The sequence below is a fragment of the Vidua macroura genome, chromosome 10 (assembly GCF_024509145.1).
Source record: "Vidua macroura isolate BioBank_ID:100142 chromosome 10, ASM2450914v1, whole genome shotgun sequence".
Taxonomy (NCBI): Eukaryota; Metazoa; Chordata; class Aves; order Passeriformes; family Viduidae; genus Vidua; species Vidua macroura.
The window spans coordinates 11689328-11714695 of NC_071580.1; the positions used below are offsets into that span (position 1 = coordinate 11689328).

Below are 25368 nucleotides of genomic sequence, written 5' to 3' on the forward strand. Positions count from 1 at the left end.
CTCTCCCCTAACTCATTTTCATAAGCTTGATGCAAGCTTTGTCGCTCATTTGCTTGGCTTTGGGAACCCTTCTGTTTGCTAAAGAATGCCAATAATACATGTTCCCTTCTCAATGTTAACAGGCAAATCTATTATTTCTTCATTCCATTACAGTAGATACTTCTAGAAACTCAGATACTAAACTAGATACTTCTAGTAGCTCAAATACACAGTTCAGCCCACTTCAAATGCTCTAAAATGTGGGGCGCAAGAAGGTGCCCTCAGATGAAAAAACTGATTTGACAGGGCAGTGACTCAGAGCTACTTTTAAGTCTGCACTGATGAAGTCAGGCACTTAGGAAATTAAGTGTGTAGATCTGTAGCTACCAGGGCAGTGTCCGTCTCTTCATTACAGATGCAGGTAAAGAAGCTTGAAGACAGTAGCAGTAACAGGAGCATATGCAACACAAACCTTGTCCTTGTGAAAGAGCATAATTCATGGACATTTCATTACCTTCAATAACTTTGAGGTCCTTGCTTATTCATCAGCAAGTCTTTGCTGTCATGAGCCAAAAAAAAAGGTGAGCTGGGATTGTCAAAGTCTACATAAATGAAGCAAACTTCCAGGGGCCTCAGAGGGATCTCCCCATAAGCTCCACCATCCATCCCTTACACTACCAATGCTCTGTGTGGGGTGTGCGAGAGATCCCTGTACAGCAGGCACACCAGTTAAACATACCAGACTGACTCCTGCAAAGTTCATCTTGACAAAAAACAGTTGACATAAGGAGGTAGACACCAGGCACTTGTTCTAGAAAAGAATACATGCTACTCCCAGCCTTATTATTATTTGCACATGGATAGCTCCAGCATTTATTGCAATTCTCTCACTCGTCTTCCTTGACTCCTGGCACAATGTAGGGTCTGAAAAGTCTTCTTTCTTTTTTAATTTATTTAATCATTTGATATGGAATCTGTCAGCTTAAATCTGACCCAGTTTTGCAATTTTATGGGGAAAATGAAAATTGAAAAAAAAATATAGAGAATTCATAAACCCTTGGTCAAACAGGAAATATGCCCACAATATTGTGCAACTTCAATGAAAGCTTTTCTTCTCAAAACAAAGGATGCTCCCTTGTGTTGTTTGAAACCCTGGCACTAGAGCAATTAAGAAAGTGAAACTGCCTACAAACTAAAGCAGAATGCACATGTTTCATAGATCTTCATTGCCCAGGCAGAAAGAAATGTAAACAGGGCATAAATAACAGCAGTCAGAGGACAGATAAGCTGAAGGACAATGCTGGCAAAAGAGGAAATGGATAGAAACTGGCCAAGAATAAATTTAGACTAGAAATTAGACATGGTTTCTAGCAATCAGAGGAGTAAAACACTTCCAACAGGTCCAGTGGGCACATTGCTGCTCTCATTCTGCTCCTTCTGTTCCAAGGAGGCTTTCTTTACACATTTGTGAAAAATTTATGTGACACAGCCTACAATAACATGAGCCAAGAGACCCTTTCTCTGATCTGTAGCACTAATACTTTCAGTCTTTCAAAAAATCTCATTTTAATACTCTAAGAATGGGGAGACATATGATGTGCATTCAGTAGGGTGTTTAATTTAACCTTTGCTAATTGCTCTATCTTAAAATATATCTATACTAATAGCCTTGCACATTTAATTAATGAATTGAAGTAAGCAACAACAATTATTGAGTGTTTTTATTTAGTGGTGTCATTAAATAAAGTGAAAGCAAATAAGATCCCATAAAATACAAATGGTCTTATCTAAGAGTTGTTAGGGATGCAGTGACAGGAGTGCATTCAGTTAAGTGTTTATATTGTTACCATCATTCAGACATCAGCTCCAAAGCTTATCTAATTTGAAAGCCACTCCTGCAGACTTTGCTATTGATTAGTGCAGCCTGCAGAGACACCACTCTCCACAAACTCATTCCAGAATAGGGAAGATGTCAGCTCCCACTTGTGGGGTCCCCTGGCCAGCTGGTACCCACATCTGTCTGCACAGATCTTTTCTGCTTGCTGGATAATTTGAGGATACCCAGCATCACCTGGGAGAGGAGGATTCTGTTTCCAGGGTGAGTTAGGAACAGATGTACTCTCAGCTCTTCACCCCCCATCTCCCCTGACCAGAATGGCTGGTGTCTCGACTTAGCTACTACTCAGCCTAAGTGAAACATATGTTTATGCCTGTAATTTCTGCACTGAACTGCCTTAGTGCCAGTTAACGTTGTTCAGAAATGAATTGCTGCTGCATAATGTACAGAACAACAAATTCACATTAGCTACATATCACAAATCAGATAATTACCAACCAAGATATCTGTACGCATGTTCAACCTCTTACACGATGTAATAGGACACTATCAAAAAAGAGCTCACATTACAATGACAGTTTTGGCTTCTAGCACTTTGGCTTTTATTGTAAAAAAATTCTAATTTTCTGATTTTTATCTGCTCCTCCCCCCTGCTCCTAGTGGCGTAGGAATTATGATTATGCCAGCTCTAAAACTAGACTGCCTGCTTTTAAAGCAGTCTTTCTGCTTGATTCACAAGCACAGCACTGATGCATTTGAGACACAAACACTGCAGATCACCCTCAATGCCAAGAGAAAGCACCAGCCTGACCAACTTCCCTTTGACTGCCACCAGACCACGCAGTGACCGCAGGTGCGTACCCTCCTCCATCCATGAAATCAGGGCAATGATACTGCTTTTGTGAGCCTTCCCCATGGGAAAGCTTGCAAAGACACGTCCCTGGGGGGCAGATGGATTTCAGGGTGGGATTTTTCACGCAATGCAGGCAAGAGGTGCTGATGGAGAGGCCCCAGCTTTCCCCATGCTTGCACAGATGGAGCTGTCAGGAAGGGCTCCCCTTTCGGAAGGGACTGACACTCTTCAGCTGACACCTCTGACAGCGTCCCCTCTGCTTGCAGCTCAACTTCTCTGCACCTCGAGCAGAGACCCCAGCAGACCTCGCTCCCCCCGGAGGCCATACGGAGAGAGCTTGGCACAGATGCTGCAGAGCAGCCTTGGCCCCCCAGCCACTCCCGCCCCCCTCACCAGCTCTTCCAGCGTGTTTACAGGATCCCTGTATTCGCACTGCAATAAATGACAAGGTTGCCACCTTACTTCACCAGGACTTTATTTTTCAAACCCACAATCTTTCTGCCCCCAGAACCATGAGCTCAGCAGCCCAGAGGCAGGGGAGATGGAGGTGCCACCAGGCAAGCAGTGGGGACCCACTAATCCAACCCAAGCCCACATTTCCCCAGGGCTGCACCAACAAAACCATTTTCACTGGTAAGAGACTCAGAGGCATCACAGAAGCCCTGTCTTTCCAGTGTGCAAAACAGGGATTAGTCCTGCAGCCTGCATCCAGCTCTGGGGAAACACCAGGGCTTCACAAAGATGTTTCTCACTCAGATCCTCTTCCATCCTGAGTAAATAAGTGAGGAATCCAACTACAGCAGCATGACTAGAGTGACTGTGCCTCACAGGGTTATGGGATTACAGCTCTCAGCGCACGCAGTTTCAGAAAATTTCCAGGCTTTTTTTATGCCTTTGAGTAGAGTGGAAAATAGTAAAATACAGTATTGCACCAAGTTGTCTTCTTTTCCTACAATTAATTTTTTTAAAAATGGAAAACAATATTGGGGTCACAGAACTATTTTATTTTACTTTAAATTAATCTTGTTTCTTTCCTACATTATTTAACCATCGAATGGTTAGTCTTGAGGAAACCTCAGAAGGTTGTAAACTTTCCCCTGTTTTTGGGGGGTGGGGAGAATTACAAAATACCTTGTAATACGTCTCTCATGGAAAAATTGGAAATGCAATTAGATAAAGACTTGGAAGAAGGTAAAGCTCCTCAGGCTATTAATTTATTTTTTGGGGAATGGGGGAGGTTTCTAAAATTGGGAAAATATCCCACTTTGCCTTTAAATCCAACATTAATTTTTGTTTGAGGGCATCCTGGTCACTACTGCACCTAGGACAAAGCTTTCCCAGTTTTGTTTCCAAGGGCCTGTGGATTAGAACAAGCCTATTTTTTTTTATTTTTGCATGTGGTAATAGTTTGGACGAGATTGGAAGGGACTCAATTAATCCGTGTTATAATGAAGGTGAACAATCCCAGGGCACGAGGATCCCCAGACTGACACACAACAGAGGGGACAGCAGTGGAGTGTGGGAACTGGAAGGGGAGAGCACTGCCACGCAAGGTGACCAGACCGCACCAGAACTGCTGCTGAAACTGAGACGCAATACAAGAATCACCAATGAAATGAGGAAAAAAACCAAGTCTGAGTTTCTTTTCATAAAGTTACAGTGCTGTCCCCCTGGGGCTGACCATCTACGTTGAGGCACAGTTAGTGATACCCTATTGCAGGAACGTGCACTCTTTGTGCTGTAGGAGACGCAGGAGGTTCTCAACCAAACCCACAGGGATTTAAAAAAATTAGGATAAAATTCACTGACTACTTAGTCCAGACAGGGCGTGCACCCCTGGATTTACATGCGAAGGACACCGCTACCGACTCTTATCTTAACCCACGCCTTTCTGAAGCGCCGCTCTGCCTGCCTTTCTTTATTTCCGTCATTTTCAAGGCCTGCGAGCGCTCGCCCCGAAGGCCCCGAGCCCCATACGCGAGCCCCACGAAGGCGCTCCCCTCACGGCCCGGCGGCTGCGGAGCGGCAGCGCCGCCCAGCGGTGCCGGAGCCGCGCGCTCACCGCGGGCACGGCACCGGTACCGGCACCGACCCCCTCCCTCCTCCCGGCTCCGGAGGAGAGCGAGCGGGAAAAACGGGGAGAAAAAAAGAAAAAAAAAAAAAAAAGATAAAAGGTAAGAGCGGAAAGGAAAATATATAAAAGGAAGAAAAAAAAAGGGAGAATCACAGAAGAGAAAACGGGATAAACCAAGAGGAGGAAAAGGGAAGAAAAAGGGAAGTAAAAAGGAAGCAAAAGGGATAGAAAAAGGGATGGAAAAAGAAGAAAAAATAGGAAGGAAAAGAAGAAACATGGGGGGAAAGAGGGAGAAGAAATAAAGGGGAAAGAACAAGGGGGAAGGGAGGGAAAGAGTGACAAAAGGGAGGGAAGGAAAAGGGAAGGAAAAGAGAAGGAAAAGAAATGAAAAATCAAACCTTGGAGTATAAACACAGAGGATTTTTTTTTTTTTTTTTTACAAGGACCTGAAAGGCCTGTATGAATAAAGCAGGACTTCTGCACACAGCAGCCCTCTCACAAGGCACAGCGGGAGCGCTCCCCTTGTGCTGAGCCGGGCAACTCTCCGCTGCCTGCAGGGCAGGGAGCTGGGGCTCCCGCACGCACCAAAGCTGCCCCGGGAGATTGTACCAGGGGCCGGGACTTGCTGGAGGCCCAGCTGGAGGGAAATGCAGCTGCTGGCAGCCCGAGATGCTCCTCTGAACACCAGCGTTTAGAGGCAGGGGGCCGGACCCGCCGGGGCAGCTCCCACCCGCTGGGTGCAGATCCGCAGCGTCAGACGCCTCTGTGCGACAAAACAGGGACAATTCGCCGGGCTCAAGGGTGGGCTCTCTGCTCAACAGAAATTTGAAGTACGTAATTTCGGCTCACGAAAATACGCGTGGCCTAGAAATGGATGAAAGAAGAAGGATGCTCAGCGCTCGGAGAGGAGGCGCGGAGGGCTTTGGCCGCGCAGGGGTGACACTGCCGGCGCCCCAGCCCTCCGCAGGCGCGCTGTGTCCCCGCGGCAGCACTGCCACCTGGCGCTCAGCGACACGCTCACAGCCGCAGCAGCCCGTCCTGCCGCCCATCTGCGGCGGTACCGGCCTGTGCCCACACCCAGCCGAGGCCGTTTCCAAAGGCAAGGGTTTCTCCTGCTGTACCTTGCCCGGGGCACCGCTTGCTTCCAGTGAAATGTGACAGCTCTGCGTTGTTCTTAGCAGGGCTTTCCCCTCCATGTCACAAGCCTTTGCACTCGTGGCAGCTCTGCAACAGAAGCACACGTGCCCTGTGCTGCAGGTGACAGGTCAATGAAATTATCCGTTTCATCATCTCCACGTTAAAATAAATTAAAAAAAAATGAAATCTGCATGCAGTCTGACAAGTCCGTTGCATTTATGACATTTTACAGTGCTAGTTTAAAAAAAAAAAAACAAAAACTTGGAAGAACTGAAAAGAAAGAAAGTTTATTTCTCTGCAAGTTTAAAGTCTGCCTGTTCTTTTATTCACAAAGCTTTATTCTAAGTCTTTTTAACAAGTTAAAACAGAATGTATTTTTTTCTGTTGGAGTTTTGGACTAAGTGTGACAAATCTCATTCCTTCCCTCCAAACTTTTTGGCATTGCACAAACTCCCAGATATGTTGTTCTCCCGGTGCTAAATTAAACTGCCTTTTCCCTTTACACCTTGCAGCCTTTGTGCTCTGTACCTAGCAAATCCAAGTGCTAGAATTACTTGCCGATAAATATAAAGGTCTAAAACTGACACTGGAAATGCCCACTTGTTTCCACATATCTTGCTCTGCTTTACAGATCTCAAAAGTCTGAGTGCAGGTCAAGGTCACCTTCACTCCCTGCTGAAAATGCAACCAGCAACAGGGCAGAACAAATCACCTGTATAACAGCTCAGAGCAGCACCCCGCAGTGTGCCTGCCACACTGGCCAGGGGACAGCACTGCGAAGGAGACCGGGACTTTCGAGCAGCCAGAAGCAGCCAAGTCAGAAGCTGACCAGAGCCTCGGAGTGGGCATCATTAAACATCTTGGCCTTGGTCTACAGGTAATGAGAGAGAACAGATGGGTTCAGTGCTTCTTTCCACCCCTTACACACTTCCTTCCCCTCCTGCCTGGTCCTGGTCGCTGCAAGCCAGAACTCACTCAGAAGCTGGAGGCAGCTGCCTAAACCTGGACCGGCAGTTTTTTCACACACAGTATTTACAAGGGAGGCAGCTTTTGCCCCTTTCCCATCTCTTTTAGCACAGTCATCCTATACAAAGGTGAGTGAGGAGAAGCTTAGGTTCTGCACTTAAGCAGCCTGAATATACATCCAGCAAAATCTGGGGAGCATCTCTGGATATACTGCCAAGCTATAAGGGACACCAATCACACCTATGTACTAATGCAACAGCTGTGGATATTAGCACCTGCAGGGTAATGTAGGTGCACAGATTACAAATAAAAACATTAGCTAACTAGCTTGGCCTTAGCTGTACTGCTTGTTCATTTGTCTGCAAGCAAGTTGTGTTCATTTGTCTACTCCTAGATCTGTAATTCATAGCTATTTGTTTATGTTGCCTTGAGCAGTTCTTGCTCTGCCAGTCATGCAAGCCCAACATTTGTAATTTCTCCTATAAAACAGGAAATTAACGTAGGAAAGAGGCTGCATACAGCTTTCCACCACAGCATTTATGTCAAGCACTGTATTCCATTTTAATGGAATAAAATGGGTTTTGCTGTACTGGCTAGTTGCTCGCCTGGGAAAAGGAAATTTCCATGGTTCCCTTGGTCCCACATCCTGACCCCACAGCAAGAACTGAGAATAGATAACAGGTGTTAATCTCTGAAGTTGTTCTTTTTTTTTTTTCTCCCCTCAGGAAACAGATCTATTCAGTATTAGTTTCTTCAGTATTTAAAGATGATCTTTAAAACTTGTAGAAAATGAACAGAAAAAAACCTCACAAATGCATCTATTCCTGTCTGAATACCCACTTTTCCTACTCAGAGAAAGATGTTGGGTATTGCTTTAGCTCACCACAGAACAAGTACTGCAGAGCCTCAGTTTAAATGAACTTGTGTTGCAAAAAGCAATGCCTTTACTGCTATCTGCTCTCTGACTGGCAAATGCATTACAAAGTGAGAATGTAGCAGTCACTTATATCTCTGCCCTATTTAAATAAATCTTTGAGGTTACCTTGCCCAACAAAATCACACTGATAGAGCCCGTTTCTTCTAATGCATCACTGCTTTCTCTCCTGGGTACTATTTTCCTTCCCAGCATAGCCTGTTTATACAATAAGGCATTTCCTACCCTGGGAAACAGCCTTTGCAGTGCCATTGATCACAGCAAATAATAAGTACACACAGGATACTGCAAAATCTCAGTGGGCCAACACCACGCTCTCCTCTTAGCAATTGTTCTAGTAGGTTTTGTTTGAAACAAGGTGTCAGAACAGCCAGAACAGCCTCCTGTGTATCTGCAGCACAGCCCTGGGCAGCACAGATATAAGATTAACTCCATTTGGAAAAAAAAAAAAAAAAAAAAAAAGACTCAAAAAGAACACCGTTAGTGTTCTACCTTGTTACTTATGCTAGAAGAAAAAGCTTTCTATGGGATAGTTGCATTTTAGAAGATTCTTCCCATTTTCTTGGTACTAATGACAAAGCATTCCCAGCCAATGCCTGTTACACCAATGTGAACAGCATGAAGTACATCCACTTCTGGCTGGAGCTGAACCCTGGCTCAGGCACATGACACCCCACCAAAAGCAAGAGGTGCAAATGCTGTTCCTACTCATGCTGAAATCTGGGCAATCACCTCGGGCTTAGAGAGGGGCTGCCAGCAGCAAGCCAACCCTCACTCACCTTTCTCTGCTGCTGCTATGTCTGGTGCTGGCAGCCCCAGCGCCGTCAGCTCCTGCGCACTCGCCGGGGGCCAGCGACAGCCCCAGCACCCGCCTGCAGCTGGGCATGGCCCCCTGTGCCAGTGTCACCTCAGCAGCAGGACTGTAGGCACAACTCAAACCAGCCTTCTTAGGACTCATTCAGGTAGGGACCACAGCAGTATTTTATCACCATCTTGAATACAAGCTGGCTGTGGGCTTCCCGCTCCTCCTCTCACTTTACAATACCTGAGCTGATGGTTTCTGTCTCACAGCAGGGAAAAACGTGTCCTGCAGAGCAATAAACCCCTGGTTCATCTGTGTGTCTGCACAGCTGGAAAAACATGGGTCCAGGACCAGCTTTGCTTTTTGCAACACAGTGCAGCAACCCAGGCAGGCTCTGGGGGTCCCTGGAGGCTCATGCTCTGTGCTCCTTGCCTCTGTGAGCTCATGGCAGGCTGGCACAGTGCTCCAGCTCCCCCCAGTGCTGCCTCCTCTGTGGTGAATGGGGTACTGGCCTGGCACGAGCTGCCAGTCTGACAGGCTCTTGGGGGGCTCTGACCCCATCTTTCAGCATGGAGCAAGCCCCTGTCTCACTGCCATACTTGTTTTCCTGCTGTCTCACAGGCACTTTCTTGCAGCCAGTGAAAATTAAAAATTACTCTTAGTGAATAATTAATTGTCCTCATCCTGAATCATCTTTAATGAATGAAAAGGCTGGAAACCTGCTGGGCACAAGAACATGGCTCCCTGATTGGAGCACAGATGTGCATTTTGTATTTCTGCACATGCTCCTTGGTAGAGATTCTGTGGCTGCAGCTTGAAATCCCTGTGCATTATCTCCTCTTGGGACCCAAAAAACCTGCAGAAGAAATGTTCATTTTCACTGAAGATGTCATATGCATCACAAACTGGGCACAGAAAATGCATTTACCTGTGGAAAAGGCATTTTTGAGATGGGTGCAGAGAGAACAATCCAAAGAAAGAAAACAGGCTGAGCTTGGCAGATATATTAAGTGACTTCTGTTTCAGCACAGGTATTTGTGCTGAGCTGCATGCCCATTTTCAGGGCACCCCAGGGAGAGGGGACTCTCAGCCACCCACCAGCTGCCATCACTGCACTGGTTCTGCAAAAGAGGGTTAATCTGTCCCTGCCACCAACGCTGCAGAGTGCATGGCCCATTTATCCCTGCCCGGGCTGCCGCAGCGCTGCCAGCTCTGCCGGGAATTTGGCCGCAGACTGAGAGTCTGAGGCTTAGGCAAGGGCTCATGAGGGGTTCCAAACCTGTGCAACATTCTAGCAGAAGCAAGTGTTCCAACGGAAGCAACGAATTTCTTTGCATCTTTAAAAAATAAGTTACTAATTTAAGCAGCAAAATCTGCCTTTAGGAGCTCACTTTCCCTGCCCAGTGCTGGGCTTTGTGGGTGATGGCAGCAGCCCCAGAGGCTGTAGGGGCAGAGGGCAAACCCACTCCAGTTCCCACCCACGCGCAGCTCCCTGCAGCCACTGGAAGCATTGAGGGGATGCTGTGGCTCCTCATTAAACCAGGATAAGGAAGGAAAGGCCTTGGGCACAATTACCTTAATGAAGCTGGCAGCTCTGCATGCTAACAGCACCTGACGCCTGGGGTTTCAGGCGCAGCTGCACAAACACTACCAAAAGCACTTCCAGACCCCTGTAAAAGCATAAGCACACAGCAAAGCAAATACCTGCCTGAAAGGAGCCTGGATACCCACACTGTAGAGCAGGTGGTGAGTTTGCCTCTTAATTTAGCATATGTTCGTGGAAAGCATCTGTGCACTCTGTGAGAAGCCTTAGTCTTTCCCTGCTTCCACAGAAAGTGGCTGTCCCTGCCAGCAGCTGCCTTCCAGCTGGGTAATGATGTGGGTGGCATTGGCCTTAATGCCCAAGGGGGACCTGTGTGGTGCTGGCAGACACAGCACAGACAGCAGTCAGAAGGTGAATGGTGCATTTCTTTTTCAATTTCCAGCCTTCAGAAAACACCAGTGACTTGCAGGTGATGAAAAACTGGGAACTACAGAGGAAAGAAGTGCAGTGACTATTCTGGAGAGCAGAGAGAAAAGGAACACGTGTTCTGCCTGGCACGCATCTTTTGGACACGGATTTTGTTTGAGTTGCGCATGGCTGCAGGTCAGGCTGGTGAGCTCAGGTAGCACTGTGACATATGGCAAGGAATGTTTTAAAGCCATGGCTGCTCCCACCCTGCTCAGACCCTGTTTGCTGGCGGGAGGTGAGGAGGCTGCTCCTGCATGGGCTGAGCGAGCCGTCGGCAGGGCAGCGTTCGATCGACTGCCTCGCTGCAGGATTTTCTGTTTTGTTATGGAAATATACCAGGACACATTCAAGTTCAGTCTGGCTGTCACAGGACATTCTTCAAAGCTGGCTTCATGGGCTTCTCTTTCCTAATCATCACAGGAATTCACCACAAATACTCCCCACCTGCATCTCTGCTCCCCATATTGCATGTACTTTCATTCCCTACACTAATATGTAGATATTTCACAATGTCAGGAAAAGCAAAAAGAGCACAGAATTTTGCACAAGTGATTCATTCTGATAAACACACAAAGCATTTTAACAGAGATCACAAAATTACATAAAAATGCTCTTTTCAGTTCCTTATTTTGTTTCACTCCATGAATATTACAGTACAAACAAAAACCAACAAGTAAAATAAAAGGTGGAAAACATGGGCTGATATTTTAAGGCTGTGGATGCCTCCAGGTGTATCTGTCAGTCTGTATCACTAATTTTCAAGCTTGCTGAGGGTTATCATTAAAGGAAAAGGCCTACACATGTGTCTAAATGAGGCTGTAATTTGTAAAACTATCTAGCAGATTTGGATATGTATCTCTTGCAAGTTCCAAGAATAGAAACTGAAATTCAGTAAAGAAAACAGTAACCCCAAAGTTAAGAATATTTTATAGAACAGAATTTGGCCATGCTTTTCTGTCATGTGAAAATATCTGACATTCTCTTCGAGTGGTAGAAGCTGGGCACGTCAGGGGCTTGGCAGAAAATAGCTGGGTGCTCAAAATTTTTCTATTCTAGGGATGATCACATTAACTGGAAGAATACTAACTATAGTCCAATACAGGAGTAATCCTTGTGTTTCTTATGAGATGTACGTTTACCTGGAAAGTCCCATGGAGTATGGAATGTTACTGAACCTAACTGAAGGTATATTTGAGCTATTGGCAGGCATATCCAACTATGATCTATTTATTTTGAATGACAAAAATAGCAGAAAAAAAAACCAACAAAATGCTTGAACTGCAGAATCATTTATACCAACACACTGGCTGCTCTGGGTATATGCTTATGTGACGAACATACCAACACTGTTACTGCTGCTGGACCTAGCTAGATTAAAGAAAATATGCAAATCTCTGCTCTGCAAATCCTCAGATTGACTACAAACATCCTAAAGGGAAAAAAAGAAGACTACTGCTACAAGAAAAGTGGGGAGAGGTACCAGTCCAGTGATTGCTAATGCACACTGCAAGAGTGCATCTCCATCACTGGGAGAAGTGCCTCACCCAAGGAGGGGACAGAGGTGACACAGAGCCCTAAGCTGGAGCTCCAAGCTCTGCAGTGTGAGGGACTTGTCAGGTCTGAGTGTCTGAGACTCCAAGGAGGCTGTCACTGCTGACCTCTGATCACCCAATGCAGCATAATGGAACAAGACTTAAACAGAGAGAGGTGCAACCACCACAACTGATGGGGCAACAGCAAAGTCTCTCTCATAACCATGAGGGGCCAATACTCCAAGGTAGCCCTCAGGCAAGAAACATGCCCTGCCCTCCTAACAGGACCACTCAGGGTCAAGGGAGTTCCTACCCCACCACAGTACCATCCCAGGTCTCTTCTCCTGTTATCAGCCCCTTGTCAGTGGTTCAAAGGACTCCAGACAGTTGCCAAGAGCTGTAGGTCTGATAAACGTCCTGCTCAAACCGACATCACTGACAAACCTCTCCTCTGTTTTGTGTGCTGTTCAAAGGACTGCACCACACAACAGATATCCTGCACTCCTGTCCTTCCAAAACATATCCCATCCCTGCTCAAGCTGGGGAGGCCTTTCTGCTGATTACACAGCCAGAGAGAGCTCACACAACGCACTACAGGCACTGGGAACACATGAACAAATACATGCACACTAACCTGCCATTCATTTCCTGACAGAGTGCAATATGTAGAGTGCCACTGGTCCTACATCCTCAAACATTTATGGAAAGGCTTTTTCCATCAGTAAAAATGCACCCACATTTTGCCAGAGGAGAATTAGATGTAAAAAATACCCCGTGGAAGAATCTTCTTTTTTCAGAAGAAATGTCACCTTTTTCCCAACAGACCAAGATGTTGATCGCTTTTTCTTATTTAGGAGGTTATGTTGTCATGGGGGAAAAACCAAACCCAAATTGAAATGTCTTCTCCCAGCTCTCCCCACTGCATCACACACTAGGGTAGCCATTTCTGAAGAACTTTTTGAATCTTTGGGAGCAAAGCCAGAAAGCAGCCCCCATGCCCTGCAGACTGCTGAGCTCTAATTATTTAGTGGATTATCTCTTTATGATTAAAGGACTTTGGCTCATGTTCAGAGATGTTACAGTCCTTCCCACAAGGGGTCCTGTTTACTAAGCTACATCAGCAATTGATGCAAGTGTAAATGCTTGGAGAAAGAGGCACTTATTTGGGTTTGTCCAATATACACCTGTGAAAAGCTGCCAGGCCATGGTGGGTTTGGCCATAGGTTGGCCACAAATAAAGGAGAAGCACTCATGGACTTGTATTTTACCTCATTTGCATTTGTTTCCTGAAGTATATTAAAACAAAATAAAGCCATGTCCAGAAGGGGTATAAAAATAATTGATTCCAACAAAGTCATAGAATTGTAGAGTATTTTGAGTTTGAAGGGACCCATAGGAATCATTGATTCAAGTCCTCAGGGACCTTCAGGTAGAAGCAAAGGCAAAAACATATATTTGGACTTCTGATGCATCTTTTCTTAACTCGGCAGCTGTTCCATATAAATATTTATCCTCCAACTCTGGCTGCTGAGGAAGAATACAATAAAACACCATTTAATGAATTCACTTTAAACTAAAATCAAACATGCTTTCAGTCTTGTCACAGCCCAGGGGTTTTCTTTGCAAGGCACAGGTCATGTGGGCAGGAGGAAGAGGACTCTCATGCTCCAGAGTACCCATCTTTCTGGGTAACACTTTTCCAGCCCTAATGGGATGGGATTCATAGCACTGCATGCCCTGAGCTTAAAAATAACCACTGAAGGTGGTTAGAAAGATTTATGCCTTTCAGCAAGCATCTTGCTTTCTTCCAGCCTGCGTATGAGCCATCTCCTGACACAGCACAGAAACATGTTTATTTTAGGAACAGAGTGTCGTCACCCTTTTCACAAGGGCCATCCTAAATCTGATCAGGTGCCTTTACTCCACCATTTGTCTCAAATGCCAGGCTGATCATGCAGTCCCAGAGTGGCCAGAAAGCTCCAGGCTGCCAATCTGGCCAGGTCTCCATAGCCTACTGCTGGGTGTAGGTTGGGTTTTGCTGTGATAACTACACTGCAGGGGTAAGTGCAGAGACAGGTAAGTGACCTTGGTTTGCTTCACCATGTGGCCAAATGAAGCTACTTGTGAGAGCCTCCACCTGGCATTCTGCATTGGTAACTATTTGCCCTTCCAGGGGGCAGACAGAGTTCCCTTTAAGACTCAGGCTGCATGCGGGTGAGCACTCCAAATGTGCAAAAACTTGCATTTCCAATGGAAAATGAAAATGCCTGAGTCACCATTTTATCAGGTGCTGAATAAGAACAAATTTATTTTTTTCATGCCTATAATTATATGTTTGGAAGGGGCTAGAGCAGCTCTCAGGATGAGGAGGGAAGATGCTTGAGCGAGCTGTGCTAATGGAAAGGGCCTTTGGTTGGACAGGGCAGGGGGAAGAGCAGTGCTAGGGCCAGCAGAAACTGATGGTCCCTGGCAAAACATGTTCTGCTTGTTCCTTTCCAAAGTTCTCCCTCACAGCACAATAAATGTTTGTGCTTTGGGAAGGATCAGAAAGACTGGGCAGGAAAAAAAAAAAAAAAAGGTTTTGATTGGCTTGGGGGACTTTTTGGAAAGGATACTATATTCCTTTAATTAAATGAGTCTTAACCTAGGCCAGGAACAAGAAAGTACAAACAATAACCATCTTCCCCACTTAAATTCATTAACTTTCCAGCATTTCCTAGCTAGCAGACAGGCCAGGATTGACATATTTAATGTCTCACCCCTAGAAATTGTTTCTTCTTGACAAGAAGATAGAGCACAGAAGAAAATAACAAAATACACTGCCAGTATCATTCCTGACATATTGTTGTATCTGGGTTTTTATTCTTGGCAGTTCAGTGCCTGCCACATAGCTTGACCCTTCCACCAGGCAGCTGTCAATACTGGGAAAATTGAGTTTACTCTTAATGAAAGGCCACAGGCAATAAGCAATCAGGCAGTACGTGCTCTCCATCCCATCATTAATGAGCCAGGGGATATTTGTCTTCTGTACACTGCCATGGCTCTCCCACCTCTGCAGCTGCAGGGCTGAGTCACACCCCAGACTGGAAGGTACACTTAATCTTTAGATCTGACTTAGTTGTACCTCAGGATGGAGAACATTTCAGGAGCAATGAACGCGATGTGAATGTCACCAGCAGTGAGGCAGTACCCATTGCTTCAAACCCAGGTACGTGTGAGTAGCTGCAAACAGGGACAATTCCACCCATTCCTCTCACTGCCTCAGACTACACCTTTTTTGCTGATTCCCTCCCTACAACAGCAGCACTTGTGTAGTCACATGATGACTCGAGTAAGGCTAGTTTGATTAAAAGCAATTCATTTTTAAAATGCCAATAATAAGAATAGGTTAGTTTCCCACTGGCTTAATCCCCAGCACCAGCACTGGGAGGGAATAGGAGTATTGCTCCCAGAGATTGGGTTCACAAGCTAATTCCCTTCTCTTACACCACTGAGGAACTGCAGCCTTGATACCATGCTCCTACAAAAGGACTCCAAGTCAGCTCAAAGATGTCTTGAGCTGACATACCCTTCAAATCCCTAACCTGAACAAGTTTCTCAGCTTCACTGAAAGGAATACTCTAGAGACTCATCTATCTTGTCTTTTTAATTCATCACATGTTTAAAACAAAACAAAATGAAACAATTCCACCTTGTCACCAATAAATGTCCCTTGTGAGCACAGGTTTCCTCAAGAGGGAGTAAGCTGCAATCCTTTGTGCACACCTGGAAACTACTTAAATATTACTATGGCCACGTAAGAGTCTATAGAGTTGCCAGTGAGATCTGACTCTCTAAATTGCAAGATCAACAATTTAGATTAAAGAACCTCTTCTGCATTGCATCAAGTGGACTTGAGAAAGAAGCAGAAGGGAATAATGATTCTCAGCCTTTTAACAAACACCTGAAAGTGGAGAGGTAAGAGATGAGAGGATATCAATAAACATATTACCAAATTAAACTTCCATGGGTAATATTTAGACATCACAGAAGTTGGCACCTTAAGGAGGAGAGAGAGAAAACAGATCAGAAAAAGACGTAAGTCTCCAACAGTCTGTTCTCAGATGGCCATTTCCAGTGGCAATCACACTAATTGCACACACAAATTAGGCAAATGATCATGAATGTATTTTTCAAAATCAAGCCCCATTTATGTTAGTCTCACAAGAATTTCCAATCAACAGTTTTCAATTGCAAATACAGAACAGTTTAGTCATCAAAAAGCAAAAGGATGAAGAATGTACTGAACACGAAAGGAAAACAATCTCTTCCTTCTCTTTCCCATATTTCTGTAACCAATTCCTTCTGAACATTTAAAAGAACATTTTCTATTGACACAAGACATAAAAATACTTTGGTTTAATGAGCTCTGCTCATCTTAAAATTACAGAGATAAAAATGTAAATGTAATACACAATACAGTATTTCAAGAAGCTTTGAGGGGGTTATTAGCAAAGTATGAACATGACTATCAATCATCAGACATACTGACTGATTCTAATGTTCTTCATGGGAATGTAAATAATTGTTTCAAAGCATAATATGCCCCTTCATCGTTAAAATAACTTAGATGTTATAATTCACCTAGCTTGAGCAATGAAAATACAATCATCTTTCTTTCTCTGAATAAGCACAGTTTTAGCAAATCACTTAAGCACGGGCTTAAAATTAACTAGCTGATTGAGGTCACAGCCCACTTTGCCTATGTGTTAGCACACTGCTGCAGGTAATATAGAGAGGATAAGCAAACCCCAAAAAACAGTGAAAAAAAACTTTTTCCTCTGAAATCTACCTCCTGAGATACCACCATTAACCTCTAGTGTGCAGAAGCCGTTAACTCTGAGCTCTTTAGAGAGCCCTCTGTGCTGTTGCTGATTCAGCGTTAGAAACCTTCACTGAGCAAGGCTCTCTTTGGAGGAATGGAAGGACAGGGCACTTGTTATCCATCACTGAGCTATTCCAGCTGCTGGCTGGCACTTGCTAATGCTACAGGCCTTGGCTTACCAGGTCATACTTAACCCTTAGAAAGCAATTGCCTTCATCTGTTTCTCTTAATAGGCAGCCAGCATATTCTCCCTGGAAAGCTACACTCCTACTGAACATTAAATACTTTTACATGAGAAATTTGTAATGCATGTGCTTTTAATGGGAGCTTACTGAATGGCTGGGAGTCTCAAATGCCTCTTAAAGCAAAAATGAGGAATTTCAACTGTACTCTTAAAATTCTCATGGTGCATTTTCTCTTAAATACCTAAAATCCTACCCCCTTTCCCCAGTCCCAGTGTACAGACAGAGTACTATTAAACAGCTTTGAGACTTATAGTCCTTACACAGGGCCTGGGTTAGTCACATAGGTACTTTGCAAAGAAGACAGCATTGTCTCCAGGCTACAGACAGGCAATAAGGCAGAGGAAGGTGTGGTGGAACCCAGGGTAGAGTTATGTGCAGGTACCCACAGCCTAAATGTCAGACTGAGCAACTCTCCCTGGCTTCCCCTACACTCAGTGGAGAACTTGCCAATGCAATCAATGGAGTTTAAGCTGCAGCTCATCTCACCATGCAGATGTATACTAAAACAGGAATTGGATATCCATGGTCCTTGTGGGTCCCTTCCAAATCGGGATATGGTATGAAAGAAGCTCAGTTCCACCCCAGGTATCCTGGTTTCTCTCCTCTGGATGTGAGGGGCAGCATGTCATATCAGAGTGGAACCAGCTCCCCCACTCTTGCTCTGGTCCATGGGCAGCCAGCTGCCAGCACAGCTCATCAGGCAGAACGGAGCTCAAAGCATCTCGAAGCTGAAGTCGTGTCTCAAGGTGATCCCCCACGCTTCGTCACACACAGCGCTTCCGGCACGGCCATCCTCATCTCCTGACGCGGCTAAACGGCTCACTGAGGCTGTGTCCACCCACAGCTTGAGATGCCACTTTAATCACAAGCTTGTAGGGACTGACAGCTACAGAACTCATCATTTGGCCGTAACAGCCTACTCACCAGCCTGCTTTCCTTTCTGTACCCCACATGACAACTGCTGTCTCTCCAGCTGAATTGACCCCATTGGTTTTGAACCCCTGGGCATAAAGAAAAGCAATACCTTGCTTGAGGCAAGTGTGTGATGTTGCGCTCCTCTCATTGCAACAAGCATCTAGAACTGGGAATGGTTTTGCAGAGAGGCAGCAATAAGACCAAGACTCTTCAAACTGTGAGAGACAGCTTAGCAGGAGTATGCTTGTGGTCTCTGCAATCACAAGTAGCATGAGAGGAGGATGGGGTCTGTTATTTGCTATCTCGTTCAGTACTAGTCTCTGGAAAGCATCAACCCAAGCTAGCAGGAATCAAGTTCAAAACAAAGGAAAAGACAGGCTTCTTCATGTAACAGGTCTGAGGAAATCCTTTCCACAGGACATTATGATGCTAAAAATATACATGAACTCAAGAGGAGACTGGTCAAGTACACAAAAGAAACATCCACTGAGAACTCTTACGTACATTGAACCATGTCTGACTCAGATAATTTTCTAAGCTGAAAATAGCTAGCAGCTGGGAGAGCATTTGGGGGACAGATCATATTTTCTTACTTTTTCCTGTTTAATGGGGATGGAGAAAGGCTATTGGACTAGATGGATACTTTATTCTGGCCCAGATTAATTGCTCTTGTATTTTTCTGTTAATTGATGCTACTTCCCCATATCTTTCTATTGGTGACTTTTTCAGAGGTTTCCTTCATTTTTTTCCAAATAATTCTTTCCAGGCTACACTAAACCCAGTGAAGATCTGTCTCTATAACACAACACCATTGTGGATAAAGCAGAGATGAAGTAGGGAGTAAGACATATTGGCTCTTAGTCTCAAAGCTTAACGAGCGATTATAGAAGTGCTAAAACAAACGACTGTCCTTTGGCAGTTAGTGGGGCAACATGTGCTCACTGAGTAACCAGCACATCATTCCTCTAACGTTTAATCCCAGCAGCATTTTACCAGCCAAATGAACAACATTCCCATAAATAATAGATATTCAATGCCTTTCTATCCTTCCCAACAATGTCCTGTCCTCCCCTTCTACAGACCAGGAGCAAAGAAGCATCAGAGAAAATCTAGTGAGTCTGAGACTTGCAGCGAGTCTGGAGCTCACACAAGTGAGCAGGGCGACAGGAGAGAAAGAGAAGTGATGCCTTTGGGCTGAGTGAGCAGGATTTACCAGACCTTTGTCCCTGCTCTGGGACATTAGAACCCATAAGTATCTTCCCAGCACACTTCAGGGCTCTGCATTTCTCTTTCTGCACCCTGCCAGTCCATTGTCAAAACCTGATTTTCTTATTGAAACACTTTTCTTCAGTGGCCATGCACATAAGCAATAAACTCTTACCACTGAGTAGATGCAGTCTTATGCCAGGACAGCCCTTAGCAGTCCCCAAGAGGTACCCATAGCTATTTCACAAAGCAGTGTGCTTGTCTGGATCTTTCTGTCAGTTTGGAGTTAGTTTTTTTTTCTCACTGCTAACGAAGAAAAGCCTCTGGTTTGGATATTTTTATACTTAGCAGACTATCATTTAGAAAGTGTATTGCCTGACCTTCTCTGGGAGGTGGGAGCATCCCTTGCCAAACAGGATGTTAGACAGAGAAGTATTGACCCAAAGGGCACAAGCTGTGGATGAGCAGGAGAGAAGCTCTCATGGGAGCACTCTCAGCAAGACCCACCACTTGCCAGAAATGCCAAACAAGTGTGAAATTCATTCACTAAAATGTTTCCTCAGGAAAGGACATGCTCCCATTTAATTGCCCTCCTTATTCATGATTCACACACCATCTGAAGAAATTTGATTGTTCTAATTCTAACCATTTTTAACCTCAAAAACAAAGCCCCAAACCAACCCTAAAACACAGTTGTATCACCTTCTCAGCCAAGGTGTTGTAAACGAGCTGCAGGGCAGAAACAGATCTCCAGCAAGATGTTTTAAGATGTGTGTCAGCCATTTAGCAGGGAAGGCGGGGCAGGGAAAGTGCATTTCATTGCTGAGCAGCCTGCAAGCATCTGGGAGCATGATTTATATTCCCACAACTGCCTCTTCAGGTTAAGGGTGAGCCCAGTAAAGGATTCATCACAGAAACTCCAGCAAACACAGAAATGGAGGAAAAAGCAAACCAGGTTTCTTTGTCTTACCCATTAAAGGTAAATTAGAATTATTACACAGGAACACCCAAGCACAGCCACAGAACATTAAACCATATCTGAATATTTATATACATATTTGTCTGATCAACCAATGGAATATTTACAAAGATTATACCCTACTTGCACTGAGCATAAATACCTGGGGAATTCAGCCTTTCAAAAACAACACCTAAGAGTCCCTCCAGCCTCATAAATACACCCCCCAGGATATGTCTATACTATTGCTAAACTGAAGCAGTAGGGAAGTAAAGGGCTTGGGCACACAGAGCTGAGAGCAAGGGGAACAGCATGCACTGGGACACAGGAAAGGGGTCTGCGCTTGAATTTCACTGCTGCCATAGGCTCACATGCCCCTCTCTCCACCACCAAAAAGCCACAGAAGAGGATAAACAACGGCAACACTAAGTCACAGGAACTCAGAAAAGCAGTGGCAGCATGTTGGCTGTCCAGTCCCACCAGCAGTAGAATCATTATTTCTTTGGTTTGGTTTTCATGTCACATTGCAACAAAAGAGGAAATCCAGAGCTTGAGAAGGAACTTGCAGCATGGAGGACGTTGCAATACCATTCCAGTGGTTATCTGTAGACACACCAACATCATAGAGAGGCTTAAGCATTGTGAAGTGTCATGGACACTTTTGATCCTTGTGCTTTTCCAGTTTGAATGCTCTGTACAAGTATGTCCAGCTTCACCCTTGGCTCCATAAGGAAGATTGCTTTGCCCACCCCTCCCTCGAGACATATTTTGGATCCTCTCAGCAGACTTCCCTAGCCTGAAAATCAGTAATGCAGAGGAGGGAACACCAGATTGGGTACTCCTGTCCACAAGGCAAGCACGGCATGTTTAACTACATTTTAAAACCAGTTTCACTAGAAATTGCCCTTTCTCCATTCCTTTTTTTTTTCAGTGCTCTCAGCTCCTTATTCCACTCCCATGCTCATGTAGGCTTCCCACTTTGTCCATGTCTTTTCCACCCACTGTATGTTGAAGTTTTGAATTTTAATCACTTTTATATGCTTCTGTATGCCCACACGCATGCATTTTCCTACTTCTGGACCTTTCCTCTGCAGGACCCAGCATTTCCTCTGCATCCCACCCACAGTCCCTGCAGGTACACTTGCATGGTCCACGGCACATCAAAGTCCATTTCAGAAGGCAACCTGAAACAAGGGCTAAAAGTTGGGAACAAATTGATTGTTTGTCACAATCCCAGCACAGGGCAGGGGCTTTTGTTCTCTCAACACCTTGTCCTCTCTCCCCAAGGACCAGCAACTGCAGCAAGTGGGCATCAGGTCCCAGGCCCTGGGGATCAGGCCAGTGCACTCCTCAGATCAAAGACTCCTTACCTACAGCAAATGGATGCCCCAGCTAGTCCCACACACAGCTGTGACTTCATAAAAACACTTGCTGAGAAACCAGCAAGGTAAATAGAAGAAGGGACAGCAGAATCTCCCCACCTCAGCTCTGCCAGAGCCAAACAATGACTTCAGTCAAGTTGCCTCATCCTACTGTACTTATTGTTGTCCCTCCTTGCCTTGGCAGCACAAAGCAAACTGATTAGGACCGAGCAGCAACTGCTGGGCCATGCACAACTGAGTTTTCAAGTGAACAAATGGCTGTGAGTGCACATTAAAAGCAGGAAGAGAACACTAATAAGGAAACAATTATTTCATTTTTTAAAAAACAGATTTCTTTCCTATTCTTTCCTCTTATATGGAACAAACAAAGCTTTGAGGGAACAAATAAAATTCCAGCGATAATCCACGCTTTGGATCCTGGAAGCGTTTGGTACCAACTTCTGGAAAACAAAACAATGATAATGACTCACACTGGGTCTGGGGGTGGCTCATCACAAATTTAGCAGCAGCTTCCATGCTCCCAGCTGAGATTGGCTTTGCTGGGTTGCTTTCACAGATCCCCAGGACTGCAATTTAGCACATGCAAATCGGCCCAGCAGCCAACTGCAGCCACCACGCTAGAAAGGCATAAACATGCCATTTAGAAAAATGCTTTGCCATACAAAACATGATTACCTCCTTCCATGCCATTTCAGGCTATAGGAAGAAACACTATTTTTATTATTAAACGTTACACATCTCTTTTCCTCCAAGGGGAAGAAGAATTATTTAAAGGCCTATTAATCAAACATTTATTCACATAACTGAAAGCTTTGCGCACTACCATTGCATCTGGTATCCATTACAAGCATCCCCTGGACACTTATGAGGCCACAGCTCAATTCCTGTATCCAGTTTTGGGCCCCTAACTTCAAGAAAGACACTGAGGTGATCCATCCAGTTCCAGAACAGAGTTGGGGAAGAGTCTAGAGAACAAGTCCTATAAGGAATGGCTGAGGGAACTGGGAGTGTTTAACCTGGAGAAAGGGAGAATCAGAGGGGACCTTATTGCTCTCTACAACTCCCTGACAGAAGGCTGTGGCAAGGTAAGGGTCAGTCTCTTTAAGTAACAAATGAAAGAACAAGGGGAAATGGCCTCAAATTGCATCAGGGAGCTTTACATTGTATATTAGGAAAAAAATATTCACTGAAAGAGTTGCTAAGCATTAGAAAAAGCTGCCCAGGGAAGTGGTGGAATCACCATCCCTTGAGGTATTTAAGACATGCAGATGTGGCACTTAGTGGTGGATTTGGCAGTGCTGGGTTAACAGTCGTACTCAATAATCTTAGAGATCTTTTACAACTGAAAAAAATCTATATTCTACAAGAAATCTTATTTAGTTTTCAGACTACGCTGAACTTTTGATGATAAATGTACAACCTGGCCTAAAAAATGTAAAACTAGCATCAGTTTGGTAAAAAATTAAACAGGTTACTTCTGGAAAGCAGCAGAAAGGGCTATGGGAAGACAAGTGGCTTGGTTTTGAGACAACGTTCAGTGATCCAGAAGCAGATCGCTCTCACAAACAAAGCAGGAAGATTTCAATTTCTTTAATGAACAGGGCTTTCCATCTGGGAACTGATGGCTGTGAAATACCTCCAAAGGGATCTGCTGGAAGCAGAAAAGCAGCCCACTGTCAATGCGCTGTGGACAGGGCAAACAAGAAGAATTTTAGGGATGATACATACCACTCATCTCATGGTTCAGTAATGGTTCTGGTTGGGACTAGGTGCAAGAATAGAGTTAAACATGCACTCAGATGGTTCAGTGAGCTGAGACCTGTCTCCGGAAATACTCCTCGGTCTTCAATGGACATGACCTAAGGACAGTCACACGGCCCTTAAGCTGAAAGCATCTGCTCTGAAAGTCATCAAGTTTAAACATCTCCCTTTGACCCTGGATTCTTTAGTTACACTTAAGTGGAAAAACAGCAACACAGAATTTTATACACACAGTCATTCAGGAAAACCAATGGAACAGCTGAAAAAATATTTCATTATATTGTTAGCTAACACTTCCCATAAATGTTTGAGTAATGCATCACAATTGTACACCTCAGACACCTCTTACTCTTATCTTGGCTGAGATTGGGAAGTGAAGGAAGTTAAGCTTTATTCCTTTGCAAAACCATGCAAACCTTTAGGTCAGAAGTTCCATAAACCAGCCAACCTCTGCTTCAGAGTACTCTTTATCATCCTGATTACAGGTACTTAAGAAAATTCAAATTACTCTTATTTTGCTTGTATTTGCTCATTCACAGAAAGTAAAACATTTTTCAAATGTGATTCAATATCAGTGACACTCTGGTAGGACCCAGACAAGTTTCAATACTCAGAAAACTGAGTGAAGATCCAGCAGTTCCAGATGCCCAGCTCTGTAACCTCAGACATCTGGCTGACAGCGCTGACAGCTAAGCCACTTTACACCCAGGGAGTTACTGGACCTGCATTTCTTTTGAAGATTTATTAAATAGCTTATTGGAAACTGAAAAATAAAATCCTGCATAGTATGAAAGACTTTCCTTTACATAACTACACAGAAATGGCTGCAAGTGCTTAAAAAGGTTATATACATATAACTAAGTTCATTATTATTTGTATCTCTGGAATTTTTGTATGATAGAAACCAAGTAATTTCACTAAATAGAAATGCTAAAAAATTCATTCATTTCTAGAACAGATTTTTTTACAAAGATGCACAAGCACTATGGGCTTCCAGGAGAGATGCTTAGCCAATGTCTGCATGAGAGGGTTACTTCAGAATAAAGGAAAGTGTGGATTTAAAATGCTATAGCTATTCTTGAATAATACCCCAGAGGAGTGCTCCTGTTATAATAAAAAAGAGTTTTGTTTAATTCATTTCCCAGGTGAATTAAACTAAATCAGATAAAGGTATTCTTTCCACTAGCATATGAGTGTCAACAATAGGCATTATCCCAGAACAAAACAGGTACTTCCACTTGTCAGCAAGTGTTACTTTTCCAAAAACACAAAACAGGAAGAGGGAGCCTGAACAAAATATGTGCCGTAACAGTGGCAGAGAATGGCAGGCAAGACACCTGGTGTGGGAAGGAAAATGTACTGATGACCCCCAGTCAGATCCCAGTGCTTCTCAGCCTTGCAACCCACTCCCAGCTCCAGCTCAGCAGCACTAAGCCACCGTTCCCATCTCCCAGCAGCAATGCACATCCACACTCTGAGCTGCCACAGATCAAAGTGTCTCTGTGCTCCCTGAACTCAGCAAGGAACTGCAGGTTTCACTATCTGTCGCTTACATACACAGAGCTGTTGCTTCCAGTAATTTGAAGCAGAACTGTGCAGTATTTGCTGTACACTGTAACTTGCTGTTTACTTGAATAAACAGCAGTGGGAAAAATTTCAAGAACTAGTGTATGTAAATAAAATGTAGATGGATGCATAGATGATGGCACAAGCAAACAGTGGAGTGCCTGTTGTGCTCATAAGCCAAATGCTATTCTTGAATATGCAATTGTACCTCCTGTGTGCGTGATTCCATTTCCATCTGAAGACGTCTTGCACATGCAGACACGTTACGACAGTGCCCTAAATAGTCTCAGGGAAAATGCAAAGATGTATATGGGCAGCAACAGACTGGCTAATTAATGGCAGAGGC

The 25368-nt window shown here is 44.5% G+C and overlaps 2 protein-coding genes across 6 annotated transcripts in view; both read right to left on the minus strand.

Annotated features, from left to right (window-relative positions):
- FGF12 (fibroblast growth factor 12) overlaps nucleotides 1-25368 on the minus strand; it is a 236277-nt gene that overhangs the window by 108979 nt on the left and 101930 nt on the right. The window lies entirely within an intron of this gene.
- LOC128811981 (uncharacterized) lies at nucleotides 4900-8893 on the minus strand. Of its 3 annotated transcripts, XM_053986044.1 has the most exons (4): nucleotides 8560-8884; nucleotides 6593-6751; nucleotides 5865-5994; nucleotides 5519-5607 (listed from the first exon to the last, which is right to left on the minus strand). In XM_053986044.1, the coding sequence occupies exons 1-4, from the start codon at nucleotides 8736-8738 to the stop codon at nucleotides 5539-5541; spliced, it is 537 nt and encodes a 178-aa protein (XP_053842019.1). In that variant the 5' UTR covers nucleotides 8739-8884; the 3' UTR covers nucleotides 5519-5538. The 3 variants fall into 3 exon arrangements, with proteins under 3 accessions (XP_053842018.1, XP_053842017.1, XP_053842019.1); XM_053986043.1 differs by having other exon boundaries at nucleotides 4900-5967; nucleotides 8560-8893; XM_053986042.1 differs by having other exon boundaries at nucleotides 4900-5994; nucleotides 8560-8893.

Bases quoted from the DNA above. Each gene is read 5' to 3' on its own strand.
- LOC128811981 (XM_053986042.1), bottom strand. From the start codon at position 8,738: ATGAGTCCTAAGAAGGCTGGTTTGAGTTGTGCCTACAGTCCTGCTGCT. The intron at 6,752-8,559 runs GTGAGTGAGGGT...CATTACCTGTAG, and splicing joins CATAGCAGCAGCAGAGAAAG to ACCAAGGCCAAGATGTTTAA. The intron at 5,995-6,592 runs GTGATTTGTTCT...TGTCACCTGCAG, and splicing joins TGCTCTGAGCTGTTATACAG to CACAGGGCACGTGTGCTTCT.